This window comes from Scyliorhinus canicula, chromosome 2, assembly GCF_902713615.1.
Source record: "Scyliorhinus canicula chromosome 2, sScyCan1.1, whole genome shotgun sequence".
Classification (NCBI taxonomy): Eukaryota; Metazoa; Chordata; class Chondrichthyes; order Carcharhiniformes; family Scyliorhinidae; genus Scyliorhinus; species Scyliorhinus canicula.
The window spans coordinates 207,306,951-207,325,532 of NC_052147.1; the positions used below are offsets into that span (position 1 = coordinate 207,306,951).

Genomic DNA, 18,582 nt, shown 5'->3' on the forward strand with positions numbered 1-18,582 from the left:
TGCTACTAGTGGGAGGGCAAGAATCTATCCCTAATTAATGAGATTTCTCTTTTACCCCTTCACATGTGCTTGCTTGGTCTGTCTCTCTTCATATGCTCTCTGCCTCTGAGACAAATGAGTCCCAGTTTTATAAACACATTGGAGGGAGATTGCTGAGTGGATTTTCCACACCCCCTTGCCAATGACATAATGAGGTTTCCGCCCACATAGGGTGAGAACCACATTGTAATCATAAAATCTCTGCAGTGCAGAAGGAGGCCATTGAGCCCACTGAGTCAGCACCAACCATTGGAAAGAGCGGCCTATCCCTGTTAGCTTACTCCCCGCCCTATCCCTGTAACCCCACCTAACCACATCCCTGGACACCTAAGAGTAATTTTATCATGGTCAATGCACCTGACCTGCAAATATTTGGACTGCGTGAGGAAACTGGTGCACCTGGAGGAAACCCACGCATACATGGGGAGAAAGTGCAAACGTAATATATCAAATTAAATTTTAATATAATTATCAAGCACCTGCCGCCACATGATCCCCCTCACTTAATATTCAAACATCTACGAGGTTTACAAGGCACGTATGAGGGACACGCCTGCACACTGCCATGGGCAATACGCTGGGAGACCCAAGTTTGGAGGGCTGGGGTTCCTGTTATGTGTAGTTCGGGTGGAGGAGCTCCAAGGCCTTTGAGGGAACTGGCCATTGGGGGAGGGGAAAGCTGGCTGTGAGGGGGCGGAACCTGTGGACCGGGGGGGGGGGGGGGGGGGGGGGGGACCAGCGATACTGCCAAGGTGGTTGTTGAATGTAGTGGTGGGGAGAGCCCTCGGTGATTGTGCCTGGGGGGTTTGGGGTGCCCTTTAAAGATCTCTGTCAGGCCCTGCCAGACTGACAGCTTAAACTTCACCCCTTATTTTTTTTTGTCTGATTGGCTCAAGAAACGATCTGAAAACTCAGCAGTGCCTCTGGAAGGACTCATGCCAGTTTTCAGTCAGAGCTTTATGCTTGATAAATTATTGGAAAACACCACCCATTACCTTTCATGCAGTGTTATCTAACTGCACTTATTGCACTACTTTCCATACACATGAAAGATTGGCATCAAAAATGTCTACATAGCAAAGCACTTTTTTTAGCTGCTTCAGACCTATCTGTGCAATTGACTGTCTTGTAGTTCTGATATTTGCTTTCATCGTAGTTTACAAATACATATTTTACTGCTGTCTTTGTTTGGAAGCCCATGTGCAGGATTCTCCGATCAGCGACTCCAAAATCACGTTCGGCGATCGGTCGGAGAATCCCCGTTTACGGCGGAATCGGGGGCAGTGCCATTTTTGCGATGCTCCGCTCCCTCAAAAACAGCGTACTCGTGGAGTACGCCGTCTGAACGGCCTCAGGATGTCACTTGAGGCCTCTTCCCCTGCCCCCCGATAGGCCGAGTCCCCGATGGCATGGGACACATGTGCTCACACCGTTTGAGGGCCTCGCGTGGCGGCTGCAGACTGAGTCCAGCACCGCCACAGTCGGGGGGTCGTTCTGCTGGCAAGTGGGGCTTCGGCGGGAGCTGGGGGCGCTGGTGAGGGGTGTTCTGGGGGTGGCGAGGCTGGCTACTGGGGTGCAGTTTTTGCAAAGCCAGGTCCATGCACAGCCGGCGCCATGTTGCACGGCGCGGCCGCCTGCGATTGCATGCCCAGCCACAGACCCGGCCGTTCCGCAGAGGGAGGATCGGTGCGGGGGAGGCGCCGACTTTCTGGTTGTAAGACCAGCCGGATACTGTGGACATAACTGCTGGATCAGAGAATCCAGCCACATGTTTTTACTGTAGCTTTATTGTATAAGTTGTCTAATTTTGTTTTTCTGATTTCATGTCATGAATATTCATTTTTGTGAATATTAACCGTAAAGAACTACGAAGCCTGCACCTCATTTAGATAGGTGAGTATACTTTCCAAATATGTAATAATATCATTATCTAAATGTTGCTTATACCACCACAAAAATTACAATTAAAATCTTTTTTTTTTCATTCACTTAGTGTACACGTGGTCTTTGGTCAAGTTATTTCAGGACAGGAATTAATAAGAGATGTGGAAAATCAGAAAACAGATGCAAATAGTAAACCTTATGCAGAAGTGCGAATCTTGAACTGTGGAGAATTAATTCCAAAATCCAAAGGTGGGTGGGTGTGTATGTAAGCGTGTGCACGTGCTTGTGTGTGCGCATACATGCATGTGTGTGTGTGGAAAAAGGAAGAAGCTCTTGTCTCCTTGATGAAGAGCATATTTATAAATTCTATGTGGCTTCTGTGTTCTTATTGATACATTAAATGGCTATATTTGTAATAGGTTTTTTATTTGAATTAATATTATAAGAGGGAGACTTTTAATAATTTTTAAAGTAAAAGTGGCTCCCTTCAAACAGATGGAAAATTACTGTGATTTTCACAGATGGTCTCCGTCCAAATACTAACCAAGCATAATTCTGGTTAGTTTACAAGGCCGAATTAAATCGGGTGCTATCAGAAGTTGGCATAGGTTTGATTTTGTTAAATTTAAAGACTTCCTCTTCTGTCAAAATCTTTTCCGCCTTATTTTATTTCCATTGCCTCTGTTGATTTTGCTGGCTAAAGTAATGGAAGTGATTATAGCACAGTTTTTGTGATCATCACAGACTTGGGAGCTGTGAAATCAATTAGGCATCTGGTTAATTGATTGTCATTGTGTGAAATTGTCCAACACTATATCATTTTTGTACTCGGTGACAGTCATACAGGTGGATTCTCAGGTTCCCCAGCCGCATGTTTCTCGGGCATGAGCTGCTTGCTGGCAGCGGGATTCTATCTTCCCGTAGCTTGTCAGTGGGATTTGCCATTGTAACTGCCCCACTACGACGGAAAACCTGCAGATGCACTGCCAGCAAGAAAAGTGAATCGCAATGACCGGAGAATTCCGGTCATAGGGTGTAAAGAAAACGAAAAGTTGCAGTAATGTAAAATTGTATTTGCACATAGAATTAAAGGATCACTGGAGGCATGAGATACTTGTCATAAAACATATAATGGTTTTAGGTTAATTACTGTAAACTCGCATAACATTTCGTACATGATGTTTTCATACAAAACTCCCCAATCTTCCTCATGTTGTTATTGTTGCTATTAAGGAAGAATACTCTCTAAACTGAGTAAAACCTCTTTAATACATTTACTATATTGAGATCGTAGCATTTGGGGAAAAAAAATGAAATGAAATGAAAATCGCTTATTGTCACGAGTAGGCTTCAAATGAAGTTAATGTGAAAAGCCCCTAGTCGCCATATTCCGGCGCCTGTTCGGGGAGGCTGTTACGGAATCGAACCGTGCTGTTGGTCTGCTTTCAAAGCCAGTGATTTAGCCCTGTGCTAAACAGCCCCTAAACAGCCATTTAGCTTTAGGAAAGCATTTAAACTGCTATTGTAATACTGTTATTTCTCATGCCTTGCAGTATGTTTGTATTTTACAGTTCTGTTCGGATTGCTCATTTACATTCTTAATTCAAAAATTACATTTTACTGGAAAGTGCATTTAATTCACTTTCTATTCATTTGTAGATGAGTCATAGGTGCAGATGGTTTTTCGACAATGACATACATTTTAACAAATCAATATGTTTTACTTGACAAGCCAAAAAAGAAGAGAAGAAAAGAAAGAAGTCTTTATCATCCTCTTCAAGCGAATCTGACAGCTCTACTGACTCAAACTCTTCCTCGGAATCAGAAAGTAAAACAGATGAAGATTCTAAGAAAAGAAAAAAGAAACGGCGTAAGAAAGAGTCCAGAAAACGAAAGAAAGAAAAGAAACGAAGAAAGAAATTGGAAAAGAAAAGGTTGGTGAAAACTTTTATATGTAAGAGAGTTATTTGTCTTTTATATTGCCCGAGGCTCATAGCATTACACCAACACTAAATTTTGAGTATAAGCTCATGAATTAAATTAGTAATTTGAAGCTAATTTTTTTGTTAGGAACCAGTGCGATAGCAAAAAGGTTTCCCCAGTCTAAAATTTTAATTTATTACTTGACCAGATACTTCTGTTGTCATTTTCTCACCTTTCCCACCTGATGTTGTCTCATGTTGTACACTTCCCAAATTAGCAGACACATTGGCAGCCTGTTCCCATTGATATTCTGTAATTGGCTGCTCGGAGGTATTTGTCCAAAGCAACTAATTCTTCATCCCCGGTCTCACCGCATAGTAAATTCCTGGACAAGTGAGCATCCTCAGCTCAATGCTTCCTCGTGTCTGTTTACCTAAGATTTGTAACTTGTTGTATCCGTGTTGAAAACACAATCCCAGATCGTACTACAAAGCCACTTGATACTTCCTTGGAAATACATATATTACTGCTCTGAAGTGTACTTGATAGTTACTCCATAATTCAGCAGGCTATTGTGCTGTGAAGATACATAGAATGTGATGTAATTTCCTGCTTGCCTGAGTAAAATGTCTATATCAGAGAAGGTGGAGTTTGTTTGACTTTAAGATCTGTGTAATTATAAACCAAGGAGCCTTTGGGATCACAGAGTTTAAATTTAGCTTAACATTATTTGGCTCAAGCTGCAAAAAGCAAAACATGATTTAGGATTCACATATCAAGAATGCAACGGTGTTAAATCCGAATAAATCAGAAAATAAATATGCCGGGGTCCTGCAATAACATAGACCCCGGGGATCGTATCTCAACGCCGAGTTAGGTGAGGCTGCATTATGCTGTGTCAGTTCTTGAATCTTTATTAACATTCTTTGTTATGTTCAAACTGTACAGGAAAGCTGGTAGTTTCATTCATGATGGTGGTGTAGTAGTAATGACACTGAACTAGTAATTCAGAGACCCAGCTAATGCTCTGGAGACATGAGTTCAAATCCCATGGCAGGTGGTAGAATTTGAATTCAATTAATTAATAAAATCTAAAATACAAAGTTAATCTCAGTTTCATGGTCGCCATTGTTATCATTGATTGGATTGGATTGGATTTGTTTATTGTCACGTGTACCGAGGTATAGTGAAAAATATTTTTCTGCCAGCAGCTCAACAGATCATATAGTACATGGAAAGAAAAGGGAATTAAACAAAATTCAAGAATATACATAATAGGGCAACACAAGACATACAATGTAACTACATAAGCATTGGCATCGGATGAAGCATACAGGGTGTAGTATTAATGAGGTCAGTCAATAAGAGGGTCATTTAGGAGTCTGGGAACAGTGGGGAAGAAGCTGTTTTTGAGTCTGTTCGTGCATGTTCTCAGACTTCTGTATCTCCTGCCCGATGGAAGAAGTTGGAAAAGTGAGTAAGCAGGGTGGGAGGGATCCTTGATTATGCTGCCCGCTTTCCCCTGGCAGCGGGAGGTGTAGATGGAGTCCATGGATGGGAGGCAGATTCGTGTGATGGACTGGGCGGTATTCACGACTCTCTGAAGTTCCTTGCAGTCCTGGGCCGAGCAGTTGCCATACCAGGCTGTGATGCAGCCCGATAGGATACTTTCTATGGTGCATCTGTAAAAGTTGGTAAGGGTTAATGTGGACATGCCGAATTTCCTTAGTTTCCTGAGGAAGTATAGGCGCTGTTGTACTGTCTTGGTGATAGCGTCAACGTGAGTGGACCAGGACAGATTTTTGGTGATGTGCACCCCTAGGAAATTGAAACTGCTAACCATCTCCACCTCGGCCCCGTTGATGCTGACAGGGGTGTGTACAGTACTTTACTTCCTGAAGTCAATGACCAACTCTTTAGTTTTGCTGGCATTGAGGGAGGGATTGTTGTCGTTACACCACTCCACCAGGTTCTCTATCTCCTGTATTCTGACTCGTTGTCATAAAAACCCATCTCATTCACTAATGTCCTTGAGGGAAGGAGGTCTACCATCTGGCCTATATGTAACGCACAGGCCCACACAAATGTTGTTGACTCTTAACTGCCCTCTGAAATTGCCTAGCAAGACACTCAGTTCAAGGGCAGTTGGAGATAGGCAACAAATTTCGATGCCAGTGATGACCACATCCTATGAAAGAATGAAGAAAAGAATTCGCTGAATACACCTTGTAGCCTGATCTTGAATAACAGGACTGGCTAAGGGTACACCTTCAGCTCTCTGCTTGTCAAGAGTTGTCTTGTGAGAATTTCAGGCTTTCTTGCTTGACCGCCTTAATCCACCTTGACCAACACGCTTCTCAGCATTAAGCTGCCACGAAGCACTGATGCAGCAATCACCATTCTTTTCAAAATGGATGCTTGCAGAGTGCCTTCCTTGATATAGAACATAGAACAGTACAGCACAGAACAGGCCCTTCGGCCCTCGATGTTGTGCCGAGCCATGATCACCCTACTCAAATCCACGTATCCACCCTATACCCGTAACCCAATAACCCCCCCTTAACCTTACTTTTTAGGACACTACGGGCAATTTAGCATGGCCAATCCACCTAACCCACACATCTTTGGACTGTGGGAGGAAACCGGAGCACCCGGAGGAAACGCACGCACACACGGGGAGAACGTGCAGACTCCGCACAGACAGTGACCCAGCCGGGAATCGAACCTGGGACCCTGGAGCTGTGAAGCATTTATGCTAACCACCATGCTACCGTGCTGCCCCACGGTTGATATGTTTATGGTTGATAAGTTTCAGCTTTGCAATCCTGGTGCAAGATTTTCTCCTTTGTGATTCAGTAGTCATGATTTCATGCTGATTGTTGTGTATATATCAATGTGCAGATGGCCCTATCCTAAATTTGACCTGCAGTTGTACAGAGAAAAATGGCATTCAATTACAATGGAAATATTTCACTGGCTGGGCTTCTTCATTAGGCACAAGGCTGGCAAGTCATTGGCTGATTCTAATTAGTGAGGGAACAGGAGGAGGCATTGAAGGGCGTGGAGGAGGTCTTTTCCAATCATGCGGATCGGCGCTTGGCAAAATCGGCACGGCCGTGAGGGAACAGGGAGAGGCATTGAAGGGCGTGGAGGAGGTCTTTTCCAATTATGCGGATCGGCGCTTGGCAAAACCGGCACGACCGTGGGGGAACAGGGAGAGGCATTGAAGGGCGTGGAGGAGGCCATGTCGAATCATGAGGATTGGCTGGTCTCGTTGGAAGCTGAAATACTGCTTATGGCAGACAGAAACAAGGGCCGAAAGGCCAAAGTGAACAATGTGCAGAACAGGTTAAGACAGATGAACCTCACCGGAGGGAATGGAGGGCTCGAGACCGAGTATTTCTCGGAAATGTTGGCAGCTGGTGGCGGAGATGAGGTGTTCGCTCCTCTGGAGTTGGACGGTGCGCACCGGGCCTTGTGATAGAAGCCAAGGCCTAACTAGTCTTCGCGTACGGTGATTGCGCGGTTTCACAACAACCAGAGGAAGGAACGGGTCCTGGGTGGGCCAAGAAGTGTTAGAATATCGAATGGGGGAAATGTGGTGCGCATATACAAGGACATTGATACCAAACTGGCGAAGCGGAGGGCAGCCTTTATTAGGGTGAAGGCTGCGCTGTAGGACAAGGGTGTGTGGTTCCGAGTGGTGTATACAGCAAAACTGAGAATCATGTTGGGTTCAAAGGACCATTATTTCGACTTGCCGGAGCATGCCGAGGCCTTCGACCAGAACAAGGACTGGGAATGGTTTGAGGGTGTTGGTGGGTGGCTTTTTTCCTTTGGGACAAGTTGAGCTGAGGTAATTGTTAATATCGTGAGTTATGTTTGTCGTTCTCTTTGTGGTTCTTGTCGTTTGTTCGATGGTAGAACGAGGGGATTTTTGATTTGGTAATTGGAGGGAAGAAGCAACACAATGTTATTTTGGGACTTGGATATGGGAATAGAGAACGAGGGCAGATCCAAGGCAGAGATCCAAGTCTTTGTTCTGGTTGTTTATGGGGTTGGACCTGAGATGGAAGGGTACACCTTTCTAGCACTAGGGGTTAGGCTACTTAACAGGGGTGATGTGGTGGAGGGGCTCCGACTGGTTGGGTCAGTTAGGCGAGGCTCGATGGGTCAAGTGATTGGATGGGAGGGGGTTAATCATAGAATTTACAGTGCAGACGGAGGCCATTTGGCCCATCAAGTCTGCACTGCCCTTGGAAAGAGCACCCTACTCAAGCCCACACCTCCACCCCATCCCAGTAACCCCACCTAACCTTTTTTTTGGACACCAAGAGACAATTTCACATAGATAATGCACCTAACCAGCACATATTTGGACTGTGGGAGGAAACCGGAGCACGCGGAGGAAACCCACGGAAACACTGGGAGAATGTGCAAACTCCACACAGACAGTCACCCAAGGCCAGAATTGAACCCAGGTTAAAAGGGCAAGGGTTCTTGCCCATCTAAAGAGTCTGGGAGTTGACGTGTTTTTACAGGAGACTCATGTGGGAACGAGACCAGGTTAGGCTATGGAAAGTCTGGGTGAGCCAGGTGCGGTGGTGGCAATCTTCAATGATAAGTGGGTTCGGTTTCACATGGAGAGGGTGATGACAGAACCGGGTACGGCAATATGTGATTGTGGTAGGGGTGTTGGAGTGGAAACGAGAAGTTCCAGTGAACATGTATGCCCCGATTGGGATGATGTGTCGTTCATGAACCGGCTGTTGGCAATGGTGCCGGACCTGAGCACGCCCCAACTTATTATGAGAGATGAACTGTGTGCTGGACCGAAGAAGGACTGATCTAGGTGCGAGAATGCTGGCCCCGGTTGTAATTGCGAAAGTGTTGTCTGCATTCATGGAGGAGGTGTGAGGGGTGGACCAGTGGAGGTTCATACACCCGAAGGAGAGAAAGATTTTGTTTTTTTCCACAGTACACAAAGTGCACTCACGGATCGATTACTTTATTATGAGTCGGACTCTTCTGGTGGGGGTGAGGCAAGCTGAATTTCAGCAGTGGTGATCTCTGATCACATCCCGCGTTGGGATGGACCTGCGCTGGAGGTTGGCCAAGAGGACCGCAGGGGGTGGCGGCTGAACATAGGGTTGTCATCGGACTTGGGGTCCTGGGTGAGGTTCTTGAGGGCCATGCAGGAATACATTGCAAACAATGATAATGGGGAGGCCTCACCCTCAATTTTGTGGGAGGCATTGAAAGTGATGATCAGGGGAGTGATCATAGCGTTTAATGCACATGTGGATGCGGAGGCTAGGGAGGAGCAACAAAAACCGGCGAATGAGATCTTAAGTGTAGATCGCAGGTATGCAAGTGACCCAACCCCAGAACCTTTGATGTGCAGCAAAAGGCTGCAAATGCAATTTGACTTGATGTTCACGGACAGTGCGCAGCAGCAATTGAGATGTGCAAAAGGGGCAGTATACTAATATGGGGAGAAGGCGAGTCGGCTCTTGGCTTGTCAACTGAGGCAGACGGGGAGATTGTTCAGCTTAGGGACTGGGTTGGCTGGTGTTCGTCCTGGAGAAGGTGAATGGGGTGTTCAGGGCCTTCTACGAGGGTGCATATGTCAGCTGTCGGGGGATGAATGGGGGATGGCAGAGTTTTGGGGCGATCTGGAGTTTCCCATGGTGGGGGAGGAGCTGTGAGAGGAGTTGGAGGCCCCACGAGCTTTGCAAGAGAACCAGGTTGTGCTGAAACAGATGCAGGCAGGAAAGGCACAGGGGCCGGATGGGTTCCCAGTGAAGTTTTATAAAAAAACGTTTGTGGATCAGTTCGGCCCTCTGTTGTTGGGCACGTTCAGAGACTCCCTTGAGCGGGGCGCCCTACCTGAGATATTGGGGCAAGCGTCCATCTTGCTACTCCTGAAGAAGGACAAGGACTTCACGGAGTGTGGGTCATGCCATCCAATTTCCCTGCTGAACGTAAATGCCAAATTGCTAGCCAAGGTGTTGGCATTAAGAGTAGAGCCGTGCCTCCTGGAGGTAGTAGGGGAAGATCAGACAAAGATCATGAAAGGGCGGAGGTTGCTTAATGTGGTGCTCACTCCTGTGGCTGGTCCGATGCCGGAGGTCATTGTATCGCTGGATGCGGAGAAGGCACTAAACCGGTTGGAGTGGGGGTACCTCTTTACGGTATTGGAAAAATTTGGGTTGTGTCCTGGGTGCGGCTGCTGTACGTGGCTCTGCACTAACAATGTGACGGGGGGGGGGGGGGGGGGGGTGCTTTTTGACTGCATCGAGATACGAGGCAGAGGTATCCAATATCTCCCTTTTTGCTTGCGATGGCAATTGAACCGTTGGCCATGGCAATGAAGGCCTCGAAGGAATGGAATGGGATCATTAGAGGCAAGGTGGAACACATAGTAACAAATCGTCGGCATATAACAATACGCTAAGTTAGGTACCCGGAGGCGTCTGTTGGGAGTATTATGGGAATTCTGCGGCACTTTGCGACTTTCTCGGGCTACAAGCCGAGCAGAGAAAAGAGCGAATACCTTGTGATAGGGGCGTTGGGGCGGGGAACTGGATTGAGGGGATTGCAGCTTTTGATTGTCAGGGACTAGCTTTTGGTACTTGGGGATACAGGTGGCGGGGATTGGGGATGGCTTCAGAGGCTGAATTACGCGAGCTTGGTGGGGGAGGTCAAGGTGGACCTGCAGAGGTAGGATAGTCTTCCGTTATCGCTGGTGGGCCGAGTAAAGTCAGTTATGATGAATATCTTAGAATCATACAATTTACAGTGCAGAAAGAGGCCATTTGGCCCATCGAGTCTGCACCGCCCTTGGTAAGAGCACCCTACTTAAGCCTATGCCTCCACCCTATCCCCAGAACCCTACCTAACCTTTTGGACACTAAGGGGCAATTTAGCATGGCCAATCCACCTAACCTGCACATCTTTGGACTGTGGGAGGACACCGGAGCACCCGGAGGAACCTCATTCAGACACGGGGAGAAAGTGCAAACTCCACACAGACAGTTACCTAAGGCTGGAATTGAACCTGGGTCCCTGGAGTTGTGAGGCAGCAGTGCTAACCACTGTGTCGCCATGCTGCCCGTGCCGAGATTCCTATTTTTATTCCAGTGCCTCCCGGTGTATCTGCCCAAGTCGTTTGTTCGAGAGGTGGACCGACTTATTACTGGGTTTATTTCGGCGGGCAAGATCCCGAAGATTCAAAGGGGGATGCTTCAGAGGGAGACAGGCCAGGCATTGCCAAATTTGTTGTACTATCATTGGGCGGCCAATGCGGAGAAGGTGCTGGGGTGGTAAGGGAACTGGGGGCGCTTTGGATTCGGAATCAGTTAGGGAGACAGGCCTGGGGGCATTAGTAACATGCCACTTCGTTGGTGCTGGGGAAGTACTCAACAAATCCAGTGGTGGCGACCATGCTAAATATCTTGAGGCAACTCCGCCAACATTTCAAGTTGGGGGCAGCTTCACAGCTGGTTCCCATTTGTGCTACCTATTCGAGCTGGCAAAGCTAGTGCCACATTTGGTGCATGGAGGGAGAGTGGGTTGGAGAGGGCACTAACTATTTTTGGAGGACTGGTTTTCCATCTTTGAGGAGTTGAAGAGAAATTTGGGCGATTGAACGCGGACACATTTCGGTAACTTCAGGTGCAGAGCTGGATTAAGGAGTTTTTGTTTTTGCTTTCCCGATGGTACAACCATCTACCTTTTTGGAGCGATTCTATACGGCTCAGGATCAGAGGAGGGCTGTACATCCGACATGTACCAGCGAATAGCCGGGAAGAGTTGAGTTTGGTGGAGGAGGTGAAGGCGAAATGGGTGGAGGAGTTGGGGCCGATTACTGGAGGAACAGATCTGGAGTGAGGCGCTGGGGAAGGGTGAACGCAACATTGTCTTGTGCAAGGCTGAGCCTTGTTCAGTTGAAGGTGGTATTTTGTGCACACCTCACTAAAGCAAGGATGAGCCGTATTCTCAAAGGGGCGGACTACAGGTGCGAGCACTGTTTGAGGGGGTCCACGCACACGTGTTCTGGTCATGTCCCAGGCTGGTGGTGTTCTGGAGGTCCTTTTGTGACACCATGTCGCCGATCCTGAATATGGGGTTCTAACCTTGCCCAGTGATGCCAATTTGTGGGGTCCCTGATGTGCTGGAACTCCGGACGGTGGCAAGGGTGGATGTCCTGGCCGTTACTTTATTGGTGGCACGGAGGCGGATTCTATTGGAGGTTGGCAACACCACCAATTGCTTTGGCTTGGTAGGGGACTTGATGGACCTTTTGCACCTCAAAGGTTAAATACACCGTGAGAGGGTCGATTGAGGGGTTCTATCGAAGATGCAGCCGTTTATATTGTACTTTTAGAGAATTGGTCACTATAGGTGTTTGGGGAGGGCTATTCGCATTTTGTGGGGTTAGTTTTGTTGGCTTTGGGAAGGATTGGGGAGAGTGGGGTTGAGGTTGGTATTTTGTAAAAAGTGTTTGTTTATGTCTTTTGTATCTTTTGTATAAAATGTTTAAAAACTAAATGAAAATCATTTCCCAAAAAAAAGTTGTCTGAAGGACAGAAAGCAACGTTGTGGTTAGTTAATTATCCTCCTGGTCCCGGGTGGGACATAAGGCCACATAGTTGTGGTAGATGGTTGTTGTTTGAAAGATGGTAGACAGTCATGTTCCGTAAGGGTCAGTACAAGGATGACTCTTTTTTGCTGAATGCAAATGACTTGGACCTTGGAATACAGAGTAAATTTTCAAATTTGCTGAGGAATGGCAGGCCACAGATTAGCAGAGCAGGCATACAAGTGGCAGATGGAATTTAATACAGAAGTGTGAGTTGGTCCATTTTGGCAGAAGGGATGAGGAAAGGCTTAATGATACAATTCTAAAACGTGTGCAAGAACAAAGGCACCTGGATGTGCACACCCATTGATCTTTGAAGGTGGCAGGACGTGATGACAGAGTGGGATATGGGATATGAAAGCGTATGGGATCTTGGGCTTCGAGGCAACGAGTACGTAAGCAGGAATTTATGCTGAACTTAAATATAGCTCTGATTACGTCCCAAGAAGAGTAATGCGTCCAGTTCTGTTTACTGCACTTTAGGAAAGATGTGAAGTTCCTTGAGAGGATTCCAGGAATTTGAGTTATTAGTTACAAGTTTAGTTTGGAACGGCTGGGGTGTTCGCCTTGAAGCAAAGGAGATTGGCAGAAGATTTGATAAGAGGTTTACATGATGATGACCAGCTGACGGTAGACAGGAAAAATCATTCTATTAGTTTTTTAAAAAATTTTTATTGAAAATTTTTTACAAAATATATAACAACAAACAGTAACAAGCAACAATAAAACAACATAATAATAAGCATAACACCCCCAAGACCGTAGCAACGCATATATCGAACCCCCCCCCCAAACCCAGTAAACAAGAGAACAGGAAAATAAATTTAAATAAATAAATAAACATAGTCAACGCCCCCCCCCGGGTTGCTGCTGCTGACCTAGTTCCCTATCGTTGAGCCAGAAAGTCGAGGAAAGGCTGCCACCGCCTAAATCTCCATAGGGGCTGGTTTAGCTCACTGGGCTAAATTGCTGGCTTTTAAAGCAGACCAAGCAGGCCAGCAGCACGGTTCGATTCCCGTACCAGCCTCCCCGGACAGGCGCCGGAATGTTGCGACTAGGGGCTTTTCACCTACTCGTGACAATAAGCGATTTTCTCTTCATTTCATTTCATTTCATCTCTGCCCCGCTCCAAGAAGACCCTCTTCACCCTAGGGGTCCCATGCGCCCAAACAGAGCTCATGATGCTGCTAGTCACCCTCCTAAAAAAGGCCCTAGGGAGAAAGATGGTCAAACACTGAAAAAGGAACAAGAACCTCGGGAGCACCGTCATTTTGACAGACTGCACTCTACCCGCCAGCGATAGCGGCACCATGTCCCACCTTTTAAATTCCTCCTCCATCTGCTCCACAAGCCTGGTAAAATTAAGCTTGTGGAGAGTCCCCCAACTTCTGGCTACCTGCACCCCCAGGTACCTAAAACTCTTCACTGCCCTCTTAAACGGGAGCCTACCAATTCCCTCCTCCTGATCACCCGGGTTCACTACAAACACCTCGCTCTTACCCAGATTCAGCTTATAGCCCAAGAAGCCCCCAAAATCAGCCATCAGCTCCATCACCCCCGGCATTCCCCCCACTGGGTCCGCCACATACAGCAGCAGGTCGTCCGCATACAGCGATACCCGATGTTCCTCCCCACCCCGCACCAAACCCCTCCACCTCCCCGACTCCCTCAACGCCATAGCCAGAGGTTCAATTGCCAGTGCAAAAAGCAAGGGGGACAGGGGGCACCCCTGCCTGGTCCCACGGTAGAGCCTGAAGTACTCCGACCTCCTTCCATTAGTAACTACACTCGCCATCGGGGCCTCATAAAGCAAGCTCACCCATTTGATGAACCCCTCCCTAAATCCAAACCTCTCCAGCACCTCCCACAGGTACCCCCACTCAACTCTATCAAACGCTTTCTCTGCATCTAGTGCCACCACTATCTCCACCTCCTCCTCCAGCGCCGGCATCATAATAACATTTAACAACATTCGTGTTAAGCTGTCTTCCCTTGATAAATCCTGTCTGATCCTCGTGTATCACCCCTGGCACACAGTCCTCTATCCTGGTGGCCAGGATCTTCGCCAGCAACTTAGCATCTACATTGAGGAGCGAGATTGGGCTGTATGATCCGCACTGCAGGGGGTCCTTATCCCGCTTCAGGATCAAAGAAATCAGCGCCCGTGACATCGTCGGGGGCAAAGCCCCCCCCCCCCCTCCCATGCCTCATTGAAGGCCCGCACCAACAGGGAGCCCACCAAGTCCGCATACTTTTTATAAAATTCCACCGGGAACCCATCTGGCGCCTTCCCTGACTGTATTTGACCAATCCCCCTGACTAGCTCCTCCAACTCAATCGGCGCCCCCAGCCCCTCCACCAGCTCCTCCTGCACCGGTGGCTCCGACCGGTACAGTTCCTCATAAAAGTCCCTAAAGACCCCGTTCACCTCTGCCCCCTTCTGCACCACATTCCCACCCTTATCCATCACTCCACGAATTTCCCTAGCCACATCCCGCCTGCGGAGCTGATGCGCCAGCATCCTGATCACCTTCTCCCCATACTCATAAACCGCACCTTGCGCCTTCCTCCATTGTGTCTCCGCCTTTCTGGTGGTCAGCAAGTCGAACTTGGCCTGCAAGCTACGCCGTTCCCCCAACAATCCCTCCTCCAGGGCTTCCGCGTACCTCCTATCCACATCTAGGAGCTCCCCCACCAGTCTCTCCCTCTCCCTCCTCTCCCTCCTTTCCCTATGGGCCCGGATGGAAATCAGCTCCCCCCGGATCACTGCCTTCAGAGCCTCCCAAACCATCCCCACCCGGACCTCCCCCGTATCGTTGGCCTCGAGGTACCCCACAATACTTCCCCGGACCCTCCTACACACCTCATCAGCCAGCAACCCCACGTCCAGACGCCACAGCGGGCGCTGGTCCCGCACCTCCCCCATCTCCAGATCGACCCAGTGCGGAGCATGGTCTGAAATTGCTATGGCCGAATACTCGGCATCCTCCACCCTCGGTATCAATCCCCTGCTCAGGACGAAAAAATCTTATTCGGGAGTAAACCCTATGCACATGGGAGAAAAAGGAATACTCCCGCGCTCTTGGCCTCCCGAACCTCCAGGGAACCACCCCTCCCATCTGGTCCATAAACCCCCTCAGCACCTTGGCCGCCGCCGGTCTCTTACCTGTCCATGAACTGGACCGGTCTAGTGGGGGATCCAGCACCATGTTAAAGTCTCCCCCCATGATCAGGCCCCCTGCCTCCAGGTCCGGAATGCGGCCCAACATACGCCTCATAAAGCCAGCGTCATCCCAATTCGGGGCATACACGTTTACCAGCACCACCTTCTCTCCCTACAGCCTACCCTTCACCATAACAATCCTGCCCTCCTTGTCCGCCACCACCTCAGACGCCTTGAACACCCACCCTCTTCCCCACCAGAATCGCCACCTCCCCGGTTCTTCGCATCTAATCCTGAGTTGAAAACCTGCCCCACCCACCCCTTCCTCAGACGAACCTGGTCCGCCACCTTCAAGTGGGTTTCCTGGAGCATAGACACGTCCGCCTTCAGCCCCTTCAAATGAGAAAATACCCTAGCCCGCTTAACCGGCCCATTCAGCCCCTTCGCGTTCCAGGTGATCAGCCGGATCAGAGGGCACCCCGCCCCCGCCCTCCCCCGCTGACTAGCCATAGCTCATCGACTGCTCGCCCCAGGCCAGCACACCCCGCCCGACCCGTTCCCCATGACGATAGCGCCTCACATACCCCCCGATACCCCCCCGGCCCACACCAGCTCCTTCCTGGCCAGTCCAGCAGCAACCCGGTATCCCCCCCCCCCCCCCCCCCCGAGGCTAGGACCCCTCCTAGCCGCGACGCACCCTCCATGGTACTTCCGTAAGTCAGCTGACTTCTGCTGACCCCGGCAACTCCCGCCAAAACCTGGCCCCTCCCGACATGGGGTCATCCCCCCTCCTGCCACTCCTTCTTGGCACCGCTTCAGCGCGGGAAAAAACCAGTAGAGGCCAAGCCCTCACCGCCAGCTCCACCCCTCCTGCCCCGCAGCGCGGGAAACCAGAGGAAAGCCCGCGCTTTCATACTGCCCCACCCCACCTTTCTGACGCAGCTCCCAAATTCCAGCTCCACCCCTTCCCCCCAGCCCTGTACAGGAAAAAAAAGAAAACAAACCCCCAACATTCCCCACATAACACAAAACCATACCCAACAGAACCACCCGGAAACAGAGCAAGAACCAGCATAAAAAACACATATCTAAATTACAAAAACAGCAACAGCAAAAATAGCAACAACCATAGTACACAAGACCCCGCAGCCCCCAAACCCTAGTTCGAGTCCAGCTTCTCCGCCTGCACAAAGGCCCACGCCTCTTCCGGGGACTCGAAGTAGTAATGCTGGTCCTTATATGTTACCCACAGACGCGCAGGCTGCAGCATTCCAAATTTAACCTGCTTGTTATGCAGCACCGCCTTCGTCCGGTTGAACCCCGCCCGCCGCTTAGCCACCTCGCACTACCGAGTTCTCCCACTTGCTGCTCCTCTCTTTCTTGGCCCAGCGCAGCACACACTCCCGGTCACTGAACCGATGGAACAGTACCGCCCGCGGGGGTTCATTCGCCTTGGGCCTCCTGGCCAGCACTCTGTGGGCTCCCTCAAGCTCCAGGGGCAGATGGAAGGACCCCACCCCCATCAACGAATTCAGCATCGTGGCCACATAGGATGAAAGATCCGACCCCTCCAGCCCCTCCGCCAGGCCCAGGATCCTCAAATTCTTCCGCCTCGTACGAAAGTCCACCAAGCGGTCTTGCCACTTTTTGTGAAGTGCCTCGTGCATCTCCACCTTCCCCACGAGGACCACGGCCTCCTCCTCCCGATCAGCGACCTGCTGCTGCAACTCCTGAATGGCCACCCCCTGGGCTGTCTGGGTCTCAAGCAGCTTGCTGGTAGTCGCATTCAGGGAGTCCAGCAACTCAGCCTTCAGCTCCGCAAAACAGCGCAGAAGAGCAGCTTGCTGCTCTTGCGCCCACTTCCACCAATCCTCGGGTGCTCCGCCGGCCGCCATTTTGTCCTCCTTTCCCCGCTTTTTCTGGGGAGCTGCTGCAGCCTTTTTCTTTGCCCCACTCCGGGCACCATAAATTTTGGGGAATGTTCCTCCAAACACCTTCCCCCACCGGGAATCGTCGAAAACAGTGACGTTTGGGGCCCGAAAACAGGCCCGCAAGTTCTTTGATAGCAGGAGCTGCCGAACGTGCGGCTTAGCTCCGCATCACTGCAACCGGAAGTCATCATTCTATTAGTTGATTATACAAAGACATGAAACTACAGATTTAAGATTTTTGATTGCAAGTTCATCTTTGGATCAAAGATGATACCGAGGAGACTTCCAGTGGCGGCATGTAGGAGGAAGTCACATGTTGGGTAGCTCCTGCTCAAGGCTCGTTTTTTATTTTTGTTTATAAATTTAGAGTACCCAATTATATTTTTATCCAATTAAGGGGCAATTTAGCGTGGCCAGTCCACCTAACCTGCACATCTTTGGGTTGTGGGGGTGAAACCCACGCAGACACGGGGAGAATGTACAAACTCCACATGGACAGTGACCCAGAGCCAGGATTCGAACTTGAGTCTTCAGCGCCGTAGGCAGCAATGCTAACCATTGTGCCACATACTGCCCCCATTTTTTTTTTTGGGAACTTAATGCCGGTCTCTGGGGCAATTTTTAAACAAACAGTTGCCGCAAGATATGAGGAGGGGTGTCTAAAACTCAGAAGAAGGCTGCCAGGAAGAAGGAGGCAAGTGAAGGTTCGCTAGCGAGCGAAAGGGTCAGCCCGGCAGCAAGAAAGAGGCCAGAGGCTGGGTCACTAGGTGGAGCCTAGTTTATTTTCACAGGTACCATGTGAAGGGGAAGGTCCTGGGTTGGACGAAGCAGGAGCTAGTATACTCCTACACCAGGACTTAACCGTGGAGCTGGCGAGGAGGCCGGTGACCTTCGGACGAGTGAAGTGGCGTGAGGTTTTGTCTGGTGTATCCAGCAAAGTTGAGGATGTCCTACAACTCAAAAGACTTTTACTTTGAGGCGGCGGAGGTTTTTGTGAA

General features: G+C 49.2%; 1 protein-coding gene across 5 annotated transcripts in view; it reads left to right on the forward strand.

The window, feature by feature from the left end:
* The window catches only part of ppig (peptidylprolyl isomerase G (cyclophilin G)), a 106,591-nt gene that overhangs the window by 50,398 nt on the left and 37,611 nt on the right, over nucleotides 1-18,582 (forward strand). For all 5 annotated transcript variants that reach the window (XM_038789434.1, XM_038789437.1, XM_038789438.1 and 2 more), the window contains 3 exons: nucleotides 1,903-1,932; nucleotides 2,033-2,172; nucleotides 3,656-3,857. In XM_038789434.1, coding sequence (XP_038645362.1) covers nucleotides 1,903-1,932; nucleotides 2,033-2,172; nucleotides 3,656-3,857 — 372 coding nt within the window. The remainder of the gene's footprint in view (nucleotides 1-1,902; nucleotides 1,933-2,032; nucleotides 2,173-3,655; nucleotides 3,858-18,582) is intronic.